The 12,280-nt window shown below is 46.1% G+C and overlaps 1 protein-coding gene across 4 annotated transcripts in view; it reads left to right on the plus strand.

Moving 5' to 3' along the window:
- The window catches only part of LOC144598891 (H(+)/Cl(-) exchange transporter 4), a 66,667-nt gene that overhangs the window by 13,026 nt on the left and 41,361 nt on the right, over positions 1-12,280 (plus strand). For 2 of the 4 annotated variants that reach the window (XM_078409454.1, XM_078409457.1), the window contains exon 2: positions 4,784-4,935. The exons of 1 other annotated variant lie outside the window; for it this stretch is intronic. In XM_078409454.1, coding sequence (XP_078265580.1) covers positions 4,792-4,935 — 144 coding nt within the window. In that variant the 5' untranslated portion in view covers positions 4,784-4,791. Of the gene's footprint in view, positions 1-3,631; positions 3,735-4,783; positions 4,936-12,280 lie in introns of those variants that run through there. One more of the 4 variants, XM_078409455.1, reaches the window with a different exon arrangement.

The raw sequence follows: 12,280 nt of genomic DNA on the forward strand, positions 1-12,280 counted from the left end.
AGATGAATGTGGCAATTTTCTTAGAATATGTCAGTCTTAACAACAATATTATCAGTAATACTAGCACACAAATGCCTAATGGGGTTGTCCCAAATTCATCTAATTCTTTCCCTCCTTTTGGGAAGAGCTATTAACCAGTCTGAAATAATCACTCCAACGCTCACAGCAAATCTCAAACCTGTAACAACATTGACAGCCCAAGTAACGGACCTAAACATCTCTCTGCTATTGTAGACACAAAAAGCTGCAGTAACTCAGCGGGACAGGCAGCATCTCTGGAGAGAAGGAATGGGTGTCGTTTCAGGTCGAGACCCTTCTTCAGACTGGATAGGGAAAAGGGAAACGAGAGATATAGGCAATGATGTAGAGAGATAAAGAACAATGAACGAAAGATATGCAAAAAAGTAACGATGACAAAGGAAGCAGGCCATTGTTAGCTGTTTGTTAGGTGAAAATGTGAAGCTAGTGCAACTTGGGTGGGGGAGGGATAGAGAGAGAGGGAATGCCAGGGCTACCCTGAAGTTAGAGAAATCAATATTCATACCACTGGGCTGGAGGCTGCCCAAGGGAAATATGAGATGCTGTTCCTCCAATTTGCATTTAGTCTCACTCTGACAATGGAGGAGACCTAGGACAGAAAGGTCTATGTGGGAATGGGAAGGAGAATGAAAGTGTTTGGCAATCGGGAGATCGGGTAGGTTCAGGTGGTCACCCAGTCTACGTTTGCCCAGTCTATGTTTAGTCTCGCCCATGTATATGAGTCCACATCTTGAACAACGGATACAGTAGGTGAGGTTGGTGGAGGTGCAAGTGAACCTCTGCCTAACCTGAAAGGACTGTCGGGGTCCCTAGACAGAGTCGAGGGAGGAGCTGTAGGGACGGGTGTTGCATCTTCTGCGGTTGCAGGGGAAGGTACCTGTGGAGGGGGTGTTTTGGGTGGGAAGGGATGATCAGGGAAATGCAGAAGGAATGGTTGCTGTGGAATGCGGAAAGGGGTGGAGATGGGAAAATGTGGCTAGTGGTGGGATCCCATTGGAGGTGGCGGAAATTTCAAAGGATTATGTGTTGTATGCGACGACTGATGCGTGTAAGGTAAGGACTTGGGGGACTCTGTCTCTGTTGCGACTAGGGGGAGGGGAAGCGAGGGCAGAGCTGCGGGGTACTGAGGAGACACGAGTGAGGGCCTCATCTATGATAGGAGATGGGGGGTATATCCTCATCTACATGGGAACCCCTGTTCTGTAAAGAATGAGGACATCTCGGATGTCCTGGTATGGAACACCTCATCTTGGGCGCAGATGCGGCTTAAACAGAGGAATTGGGAATAGGGTATAGAGTCTTTGCAGGAAGCAGGGTGGGAAGAAGTGTAGTCGGGATAGTTGTGGGAGTCAGTGGGTTTGTAATAGACGTCAGTCAATAGTCTATTTCCTGTGATGGAGACTGTGAGATCAAGAAAGGGGAGGGAGGTGTCGGAGGTGGTCCAATTAAATTTGAGTGCAGGATGGAAATTGGTGGTGAAGTTGATGAAGTCCATGAGTTCTGCATGGGTGCAGGGGGTAGCACCAATGCAGTTGTCAATGTAACAGAGATAGAGTTCAGGGATAGGGCCAGTGTACGGCTGGAACAGGGATTGTTCAACGTACCCTACAAAGAAGCAGGCATAGCTGGGGCCCATGCGGGTGCCCATAGCTACGCCTTGGACTTGGAGGAAGTGGGAGGAGTCGAAGGAGAAGTTATTAAGGGTGAGGAGTAGGCAGAATAGAGTGTTAGTAGAGGGAAATTGGACGGTTCTTTTGTTTCCCTTATCCCTAACCAGTCTGAAGAAGGCCTCAAGTCAAAACATCACCCATTCCTTCTCTCCAGTGTTGCTGCCTGTCCCGCTGAGTTACTCCAGCTTTTTGTGTCTATCCTTCCTACACATTTCTCTGCTATTGCAGCCTGACACTTCCAACAGTGTGCTGCAGCCTGTCAATGCATCTGCCCTGAGTGAACGGTCAGCAACAACCACCCCAAAGACCAAGGTAGTGTAAGAAAATAACTGCAGATGCTGGTACAAATCGAAGGTATTTATTCACAAAATGCTGGAGTAACTCAGCAGGTCAGGCAGCATCTCAGGAGAGAAGGAATGCCCTGAGATGCTGCCTGACCTGCTGAGTTACTCCAGCATTTTGTGAATAAATACCAAAGACCAAGGTGGTGGCTGCACCTTCATCTGCAAAGGCCACCAGGAGGTACAAAAACGCACAGTGCTGGAGTAACTCAGTGGGTCAATTGAGTCTGAAGAAACGTCCCGACCCGAAACGTCACTTATCCATGTTCTTCAGGGATGCTGCCTGACCTGCTGAATTACTCCAGCACTTTGTGTCTTTGTGTTGTGAACCAGCATCTGCAATTGCTTTTTTTCCCTACAATTGGAGGACCTCCTGTCTTGAAGGGGTGGGCTGCAAAGGCATCTCAGGACCTCCCCAGTGGGGTTAAGTGAATGTCTTTTGAACCTCCGGAGTCCATTCGCTCTGGCCACCAGCATATATTTCCCAACCCCGGATGCAATGGACAAGGTCAAAGGAGAATCTGGGTTCCCAAGAGGGGGATGGACTGATCCACCTGGTGCCCTGGCTGCCCAAATCTGTAAAGACGCATTATTGGCAGGGAAAGAGGAGGGGAAGCTCACCCCAGCAACATTCTCCTCCTTCCGACAAGATGCTTGGAACTCGCTTTCTGGATACACCACCCAGGGTACATTCTCCTCCTGGAAACAGCCCCAACCCAGGCAATATCATAATCCACCACTGCCTGGGTTGCGGCTGTTTCCAGGAGGAGAGTTCCAAGCATCATGTCAGGAGGATGACTAAATCGAACCAGGAGATCACAAGGATGATAGACACAAAATGCTGGAGTAACTCAGCGGGACAGGCAGCATCTCTGGATAGAAGGAATGGGACGTTTCGGGTCGAGACCCTTCAGATAAGGATAACTTGCTTCCTGCCAGGTATCAGTGACCGCTGCTAGTCTATTCTATAGTTTTGTCTTCAGTACACACTGTTCCAATGGTGGCTGGAGTGGACAGTTACTGTACTGTACACAAAGTGCACTTTCTACACTATTCATTTCTGCCCGCAGAGAATGCCGTCATTGTACCGTTTGCATTTTAAGCAGATCATTGTTGACAGTGCACACTGTTACAATACCGAGTACGGAATAAATCGTCACTGCTGCTGTTGCAATGTAGTCTATAAAGAATACCGTATACTCTGTACTGCTATCGGTTACTGTGTGTGTACAGAATGTGCTATGTTAACACTGTCCACTATGCATTCTGTTGCAATACCGTCGCTGACCTTTAGATGTCAGATGTGGCTCTTGCTTGGGAGCCTGAACTGTGGTCACGACCCTTTGTAACTTTACTGCAAGTTGGACGTGCATTGCTGAGCAGAGGGCTCGCCGGTGGACGGAACGGACTCCAGGGTAACATTTTAAAGGGAAAGCAAATCCTTTGCTGCCTTGGCCATTTAATGTGATTAAAATTAGATCAGCTCGCTGCTTCTGTGAGCATATGCTGCATGGGTCACTGTGGTGCAACAGTGCATAGGTAGATTGCACGGTCCTTTATGTATGTACAATCTGCACAAACCCAAATATCGTCTGAGCACTGCAGCTTGACTACCAAGGGGTTTCGGTGATCATTGTTGTGGAGGAGCGGCGCTGTGGACGGAGGTTTGCACTCCTGCAGGAAGGTGAGGTTCAAACATTGCAATGAGGAAGACAGAGGAAGGTGTTGGTGCTTTAATGCAGCCTTGGTTGACACTGTTCGCCGCTGCATTCGGTTCTGCTGTGGACCCGTGGAGCAAACGTAACTTGGAGAAGAATCCCTGTGGTGTTTGCATATGAGGTTATTCCACATTCCTTCCCAACTGAAGGAGTCAGCACTTGCAGAAATACTCCAGAGTGCAGGCGACCCCCGCCTTGCGGATGTTAAAGTGACAGAATTCACAAATTACCGCCCAAAATGTGATAAATGGAATAAAAGTTACTTTCACGAAATTTTCCAAATCGCGATACGGACAATTTTCTAGGGGCGCAACCCCCCTTCTGTAACGTGGGTTGTTTTGTGTAAAGTAATGATTTCCCATAAAATGTCTAATCACAGCACCATTTAGAGTGTAAAATCGCGGTCTGTAATCAGAGTGTGCAACCCGGACAGTTTGCAAATTGGAAATGTGGCCACAAACCGAGTTCCCACCCGACAGAAAATGCCTGCAGTCCCACACCATCCGGTGAATCCACCCCACCCCCACCCCCACTTCCAATCGCTTGCCTGTATGTGGAGGCTGTACGTAAATCAGTAGTTTGTACGTTGGGAAGGGCTTGTACAGGTAAATAAAAGCAGAACTGTTTACAGAGCATAGAGCGTACAGTCCATGGACTACATTGCTGTGCTGTTCATAGCATTGAGTTTTAACACCCACGGGTTATATGATTGGAGTGTACATAATGTCCAGAGAATAACTAATCACAGGTCTCAGTACAAAATATACACCAACAATATTTGGCACTTATATTGTGCCTTTAACCTAGTACATTATTCCAAAGTACTTTGCAGGACTGTTATCAAAGAAAGTTGTTACACTTTGTACAAAATTTACTGTTAAAGCTATCTGCAGAATTGTAACATTATATTCTTTAGCTCTATATTAACAATGTTATCTGCTGAAACTAAATTATGACTAAGTACATTTTTGAAATATATTCTTATCTATTTGAATGTTTGCTTTTCTTTTGACAGGATTGGGTATGGCAACAGGAGGCGAGATCAATGGCTCTGGGAATTTAATGGACTTCTTGGATGAATCAATCCCAGAGGTCGGCATGTATGAGGACTTTCACACCATTGATTGGTTGAGAGAAAAGTCCCGTGACACCGACAGACATAGAAAGGTATTCACACATACTCCACATTGGAAGTGGCAGCAGGTGAGAGGGGAGGGAGCGCCACAGTGACCCAGCGCATCCTGTTGGAAGTACTGCTGGCCGGGAGCTACAACAGAGCAGCGGCAACGGCGCCTAGTTTTAAAGTCAAACGACACAATGTGCTGTGGAGTAACTCAGCAGACTGAACCAGCCAGAAGAAGGGTCCCGACGTCCCTATTCATGTTATTCAGCGATGCTGCGTAATCCATTGAGTTACTCCAGCACTTTGTGTCCTTTTGTATATTAACCATCATCTGCAGTTCTTTGTTTCAATTCCACACAATGATAATGCATTACTCGGTTATAGCAGACAATCAGCGATAACGGACATCATTCCGCCCCTCCCCCATGGTCCATTATAACGAGGTTTACTGCATTTACAAACATTCCCTACTCTCCACGGCCAGAGATCGGCGCCCCTTTCAAAGGGAAATAAACAATGTTAACTTTGCTTCTCTGTATATGGGTGTGCACCGTCGAATGAATAGTTCCCACATTTCTGTTATCAGCATTTTCCTTCTGTGCTCCCTTTAAGAGATTACTTTGAATGACCTCGAAACGAGCATTATCCAAGCTGTCATCTCATGTGCTACAGGATTACTTTGAGACTTCTGAGGGTGAAAGTTTTGATAGTAGTTGTGACTGTATAGTATAGTATTAACACTCACTTCATAGATCCACCCTAATTTTAAACAGGGTGATGTACCTGCAATAATTGAACTGAGTCCTTAGTATTCAAATCATTCCTAGCACCACAAATATATTAAATAATTACAAGGCTGAATTTAGATCTTCCACTCCTTCCTCATGGTTGGAAGAGTTTTCAACTGAAGAATGTGCTGAAAGCATAAGTGGTTTATAATTTCCATTGCTTTTCAAATGCGGAGGCTTTTTTAGTTTAGTTTAGAGATACAGCCCAGAAACAGGCCTTTCGGCCCACCAAGTCCGCGCCGACCAACGACCCCCGCACATCAACATTATCCTACACCCACTAGGGACAAATTTTACATTTACCAAGCCAATTAACCTACAAACCTGTACGTCTTTGGCGTGTGGGAGGAAACTGAAGATCGCGGAGAAAACCCACGCAGGTCACAGGGAGAACGTACAAACTCCGTACAGACAGCACCCGTAGTCGGGATCGAACCCGGGTCCCCCGGCGCTGCATTCGCTGTAAGGCAGCAACTCTACCGCTGCGCCTGGAGAATCACTGAGGTCTGATGCTTATACCAGTTTGAGATATACACAGCTTTTAAAGAAGATATGTTTGTGATCCTGAGTTTCAATGAGAGCAACCTGGATATCACATGAGAAAAAAGCTCGGTTAATGCATGTTTTGCAAAGTTTTTACCCTCTTGTATTTATAATAAGGTGTTTAGAAGGATGAGCGGGGACCTCATTGAAACGTAACGAATAGTGAAAGGCCTGGATAGAGTGACTGCAGAGAGAATGTTTCCACTAGTGGGACAGTCTAGGATGAGGCCATGGCCTCAGAATAAAAGGACATACCTTTAGAAAGGAGGTGAGAAGGGATTTCTTTAGTCGGAGGGTGGTGAACATGTGGAATTCATTGCCACAGACCATTGTGGAGGCCAAGTCAATGGATATTTTTAAGGTGGTGATTGATAGATTCTTGATTAGTCTTGGCTAACACTTGCTCCTCAAATGATGTTTAGTACTCTGGTTAACACTTGCTCTCTTTAACCCATTTATCTTGTCTTAATCACATCGTTAAGCGGGGGAGATAGTCTGGCCAAAATTGCTGACTGCACTTCCTTCATTAATAATCGTGGTGACTCTTCAAAATCAGGATGGGAAGGTGTTTTGATATCCTGAGGTTGTAGATGTTGCTCAATGAATTCAGGTCTTTTCTACCAAAGTGCCCCATTCAGTGCGTTTCTATTCAGCATGTTTGATCACTCCCTGGACTAACTGACGGCATGTACCCTGGATTATGCATAGTCAAGGGGAATGAACTCCTTCAACTTAATTGCTCCAGTGCTCCTTCTTTAGCACACAAGCCCATGAATAAGTGGTCATATGAACACTAGGGACACACATTACAGTAGCTAGGTGCTGTAATCTGGCTACTTTTTGTGCAATGTGCAGGGGGTCATTTGAATTCCATCTCAGTACGCAGGTTACAAAACTGAGAGCAAGTACATATTTGCATGATCAGAAGCTAATTTGTAAAATAGACAAAAATTCTGTTGATGCAACTGACAGGCAATAACTTTGGTGTGCTGACTAGTCTATAAGGTTATGATTGTAATTAGTCATGGAACAATAATTCTCTTCCAGGTGACATGAGCTGAGGAATTTCAGGCATGTTTCAAGATGTTAGGTGTGTAGAATGAGCTGTTGGCACAAAATCCAGGCTCTCATCTCGGTCCACAAGAGGGAGAGATGAAGGAGGGAAGATTTGTTGAAGGGATTCTGAAGTTTCAGGGCTAGACGACGGAAGGCAATGGTGGGCCAAAGGAAGGATGGCACATTGAGGAGGTCACAGCTGGAGGAAGGCAGAGCTCTGTGTGTAAAGACACATTGCAGATTTCAAACGTATTCTTGGCCTGTGGGCACTGGGTCAGAGCAAGCCAGAGCCCAAGCTACACCTGAACTCCCACCTGTCTGGCATGCTTACTGCATGGGACCTGCACATCAGGATGTCTGGGGAGGGCAGGCTTCAGTTTTGTTTTGAAATTATATTGCATGGTTGTGGGGGAGGAAGTTTTTACGTGGTAGAATGCCATTCCTTGGTTATTTTAGGTATGGGGTTGTAATTCTGTGGTTAGTGATTGGGGTGGGGCTATAATCCTGTGGTTAGGTATGGGCTGTAATGCTTTGTTGGTGATTGGAATGAGGCTGTAATCCTATGGGTGGGTGGTGAATGGATGGGGCTGTAATTCTGTGGATAGTTTCTGTAGGATTGTGAGGTGTGAAATACTATGGATGATGACGGGTGGGGCTGTAAACCATTGGATGGGGGGGGGGGGGCTGTAATCCAGTGTATGGTGACTGGGGGTGGGCTGTAATCCAGTGGATGGTGACTTGGGGTGGGCTGTAATCCAGTGGATGGTGACTGGGGAGAGAGGGGGGGGTGGGCTGTAATCCAGTGGATGGTGACTGGGGAGAGGGGGGGGGGCTGTAATCCAGTGAATCTAATCTAGTGGATGGTGACTGGGTTGGGGCTGTAATAGTACTAGGAAAGCCCTAAGGGAAAGATGCCAACACAGTGAAGAGGATATTAGGAGAGGCGATAGATAAATAGATTTATCAGGTGTAAATTCCATATGAACAGGAAATAGAGGTGTCCATTATTGCACCCATTTGTTCGGGAAATGGAGGAATTGTCTCGTAATGACAGGAAACAGGAGGTTGAACATGATTAATGGTGAACTGGGCGTAGGATTTGCATCCATTTGTTAGGTAAATGGAGGAATTGTTTTCCGATGGCAAGGACCTGGAGCTTAAAACGTTGATCAATGGTGGATTGTTTCAGAAGTGAAATCCATATGCAACCCTTGTGTTGTGGGAATATAAGAATGTTCTGGGTGCTGCGAATATTTGAAACATTTTGTTTTCTCTCAGTTTTTCCCAGTGTGCATTGTTAAAGGTTTTTGAGAAACGCACAACAGCTCTACAAGATGTTCTTTGTTTCCATTCCATAGTTAAGAGGGCAAGTGGACCCTACGTGAAACCGTATGCAGGTGACAGGAGAAACACAAAATTCACACCAATAACTCTGCATTAAAAAATGTCCCGTACGTCTCCTTTAACGTTTCTCCCTCTGACCTTGGAGCTATGCCCCCTAGTATTTGACATTTCCATGCTGGAAAAAAGGTTTTGATAGTCTACCCTGTTAATGCCTCTTATAATTTTTATAAATACTAGACCAAGTGGACCCGTTGGACCCAAACCTCTCCTGCATTGGTGCAGTACCCTCTCCTCCCCCCTACCCCTCCACTCTCCGCCTCCCCCCTCCCGCCTTCCCCCACTCCCTCCCCCTCTCCCTCCTCTCCCCTCCCACCTCCACACCTCCCCCCTCCCTCTCTCCTCCCCCCCTCCACCCTCCTCTCCCTCCCTCCTTCCCTCCCCACACCCCTCCACCTCCCCTCGCCTTCCCCTCCCCCCCACTCCACCCCCCTCAACCCTCCTTATCCTCCCCCTCCCTCCCTCCCTCCCTACCCCCTCCCTTGCTTGGAGATAGACAGACCTCCCAACCTTCATAACGAGAGGATTTCAGTACAGGAGTAAAGGTTCTTCTGCAGTTGTATAGGACCCTGGTAAGACCACATCTGGGGTATTGTGTACAGTTTTGGTCTCCTAATTTGAGGAAGGACATCCTTGTAATTGAGGTAGTGCAGCATAGGTTCATGAGATTGATCCCTGGGATGGCGGGACTGTCATATGAAGAAAGATTGAAAAGACGAAGCTTGTATTTACTGGAGTTTAGAAGGATGAGAGGGGATCTTAGAAGAGATATATAAAATTATAAAAGGACTGGACAAGCTAGATGCAGGAAAAATGTTCCCAATGTTGGGGGAGTCCAGATCCAGGGGCCACAGTCTTAGGATAAAGGAGAGGCTATTTAAAAATGAGGCGAGAAAAAACCTTTTCACCCAGAGAGTTGTGAATTTGTGGAATTCTCTGCCACAGAGGGCAGTGGAGGCCAAATCACTGGATGGATTTAAGAGAGTTAGATAAAGTTCTGGGGGCTAGTGGAATCAAGCGATATGGGGAGAAGTTGGGCACAGGTTACTGATTGTGGATGATCAGCCATAATCACAATGAATGGCCTCCTCCTGCACCTATTTTCTATGTTTCTAACCCTTCCGAATTTGGCGGAAAGTTTCCGCTTTCTTATTTCATTTCCGCCATTCCGATTTCGCCTCACATTTTTCTGCAAAACACATGCCTCGCCGCTCGCCCTGCCCCTCGTCTCGCCCCGCCTCGCTGCTCGCCGCTAGCCTCGCCTTGCCTGGCCGCTGGCGTCACTGATCGCTGCTGGCCTGGCCTGGCCTGGCTGCTGGCCTCGCCTCGCCCCTGGCCTGGCCTCACCGCTGGCCTGGCCTCACCGCGTAGCGTGAGAGGCCAGTTGATGTTGAAAGGGGATGGGGGGAAGGGTTGGGATGCGGGGGAGGGGGGCAGAGGAGGGGAGGGGTGTGGGGGGAGGGGGGAGAGGGGATGGGGAAGGGAGTGGGGATGGGAGGAGAGTGGGGGTGGGGGGGAGGGGAGAGGGGGTGAGCGGGAGTGGGAGAGGAGGTGGGGGGAAGGTGGGGGAGGGGAGTGGGGGTAGAGAGGGAGTGGGGGGGAGGGGGTGGGGAAGGGGAGTGGGGGTGGGGGGGAGGTTAGTGGGGGTGGGGGGGGGTGGGGGGGGACATGGACCATTGTGATTTGCTGTTGAAGACCACTGGAGCAAGTATGTCTTCAATGAAATTAGGTATGTGCAGTTTTAAATGAAACTCTTTCTTCATAACTTGGTCATACATTTTATGACCATTGTTCTTTTATTCAATACAACAGAATATTGGGATGTGTAAGGAAAAAGTAAAATAGATAAAACAAAACAAAACAATTTTTTCTTTGTGTTGTAAAAAGTATTTCTGTTCAATAACCTTACTATAAATAGCAGAATATGCTCATGGTAGGCCTGACATTGTACATGTAGTCCAAGAACTAGACTGTTGGAAATAATAGTCATTTTTCACACATGAATGTACCGCAACGTGTACGCGCATTTGGTGTGCATACTTTTTTTGCTGAAAAGTTGCATTATGAATTATTAAATATCAAAATATTATGTATTTTGATGTAAAATTCAGAATTTTGGACATCAAAATTATGAATTTGCTAAATCAAATGTTGCGAGGTCTGGATAGATTTAAACTTTAAAATGTGAATAACTTTTAAAATATAACCGATTTCAATGAAACTTCTTCCATTAGCACATTAGACGGTGAGTAAAGAGGGCCCAAAATTTTTGCGCTATCGTGTACCATTTTGGCTGTAGTTCAGGAACAAATAAACAAACAAATGAGAGTTTTAGTATATAGATTGGGTACCCCGCAGCCTCGGACACTCCAGAGAAAACAATCCAAATTTGTCCAAACTCTGCTTATAGCTAATACCACTTTTATCCAGGCAGCATCCTGATAAAATCTGTAGTCTGAAGAAGGTTCTCGACCCGAAACGTCGCCTATTCCTTCTCTCCAGAGATGCTTCCTGTCCCACTGAGTTACTCCAGCTTTTTGTGTCTATCCTGGTAAACTGTGTTTGCACTCTCTCCAAAATCTCCATATCCTTCCTAAAATGAGGCGATCAAACTGCATGTAATATTCCAAATGCAACCTAACCGAAGTTTTATAAAGCTGCAACATGACTTACTGACCTTAAACTTAATGTCCCCACCGATGAAAGGCATACCATATGCCTTCTATACCACTTTATCTTCTTGCATGACTACTTTCTGGAACCAATGGACCTGGACTCCACGATTCTTCTGGACGTTAATGATGTTGAAGGTCTTTAACTGTTTACTTTCCCCTTACATTTGATCTCCTAGAATGCAACATCTCACACTGCCCAGATTAAACGACTGCCATTTCTCTGTGTAGAAAGGAATTGCAGATGCTGGTTAATACCAAAGATAGACACAAAATGCAGGAGTAACTCGGCAGGTCAGGCAGCATCTCTGGAGAAAAAGAATAGATGATGTTTCCAATCAGAACACTCCTTCCCCATCTAAAATCTGAAGAAGGGGTCCGTCCCAAAACGTCACCTATTCTTTTTCTCCAGAGATGCTGCCTGAACCCAGGATTTAAAAAAAGTTATTCAACATCTCATTCAGTTCCCTGGTCAGCATTGCTCTGGGCATGAAATACCAAGGAAGGAGCTTTGCCAACATGATTTCAGTTAACATTGGAAGAAACTGGCAAACCCTTGTGTAAAATGTTCTGCTGCAAAGAAGAAAAGGAATTAACCAATATTTGTGTACCAAGTTTATGGTGGTAGTCTCCTATTTTCCAGGTGCTTATAAATTGCCCTATGTACTTTACCACTCTTTTAGTAATGTCCTTTCAAATGGAGTCACTGTTGTAATGGCAGTCAAGTTGCCTAGAGCAGGATTACTATCCTAGAGCAGGATTACTTCCTATCGAAGTAATAGGATAAATGTACAGGCAATGTATTTTTGTGATGTTGAGTAAGAAATAAATCTTGGACACCATTCTGGGCAAATAGCCCATCTCTACTTCAAACACCTAAAGATGGGAGAAGGTGCTCAAACAGTGATGCACTCTCTCCGGGTGACAGC

Source organism: Rhinoraja longicauda, chromosome 12 (assembly GCF_053455715.1).
Source record: "Rhinoraja longicauda isolate Sanriku21f chromosome 12, sRhiLon1.1, whole genome shotgun sequence".
Lineage (NCBI taxonomy): Eukaryota > Metazoa > Chordata > Chondrichthyes > Rajiformes > Arhynchobatidae > Rhinoraja > Rhinoraja longicauda.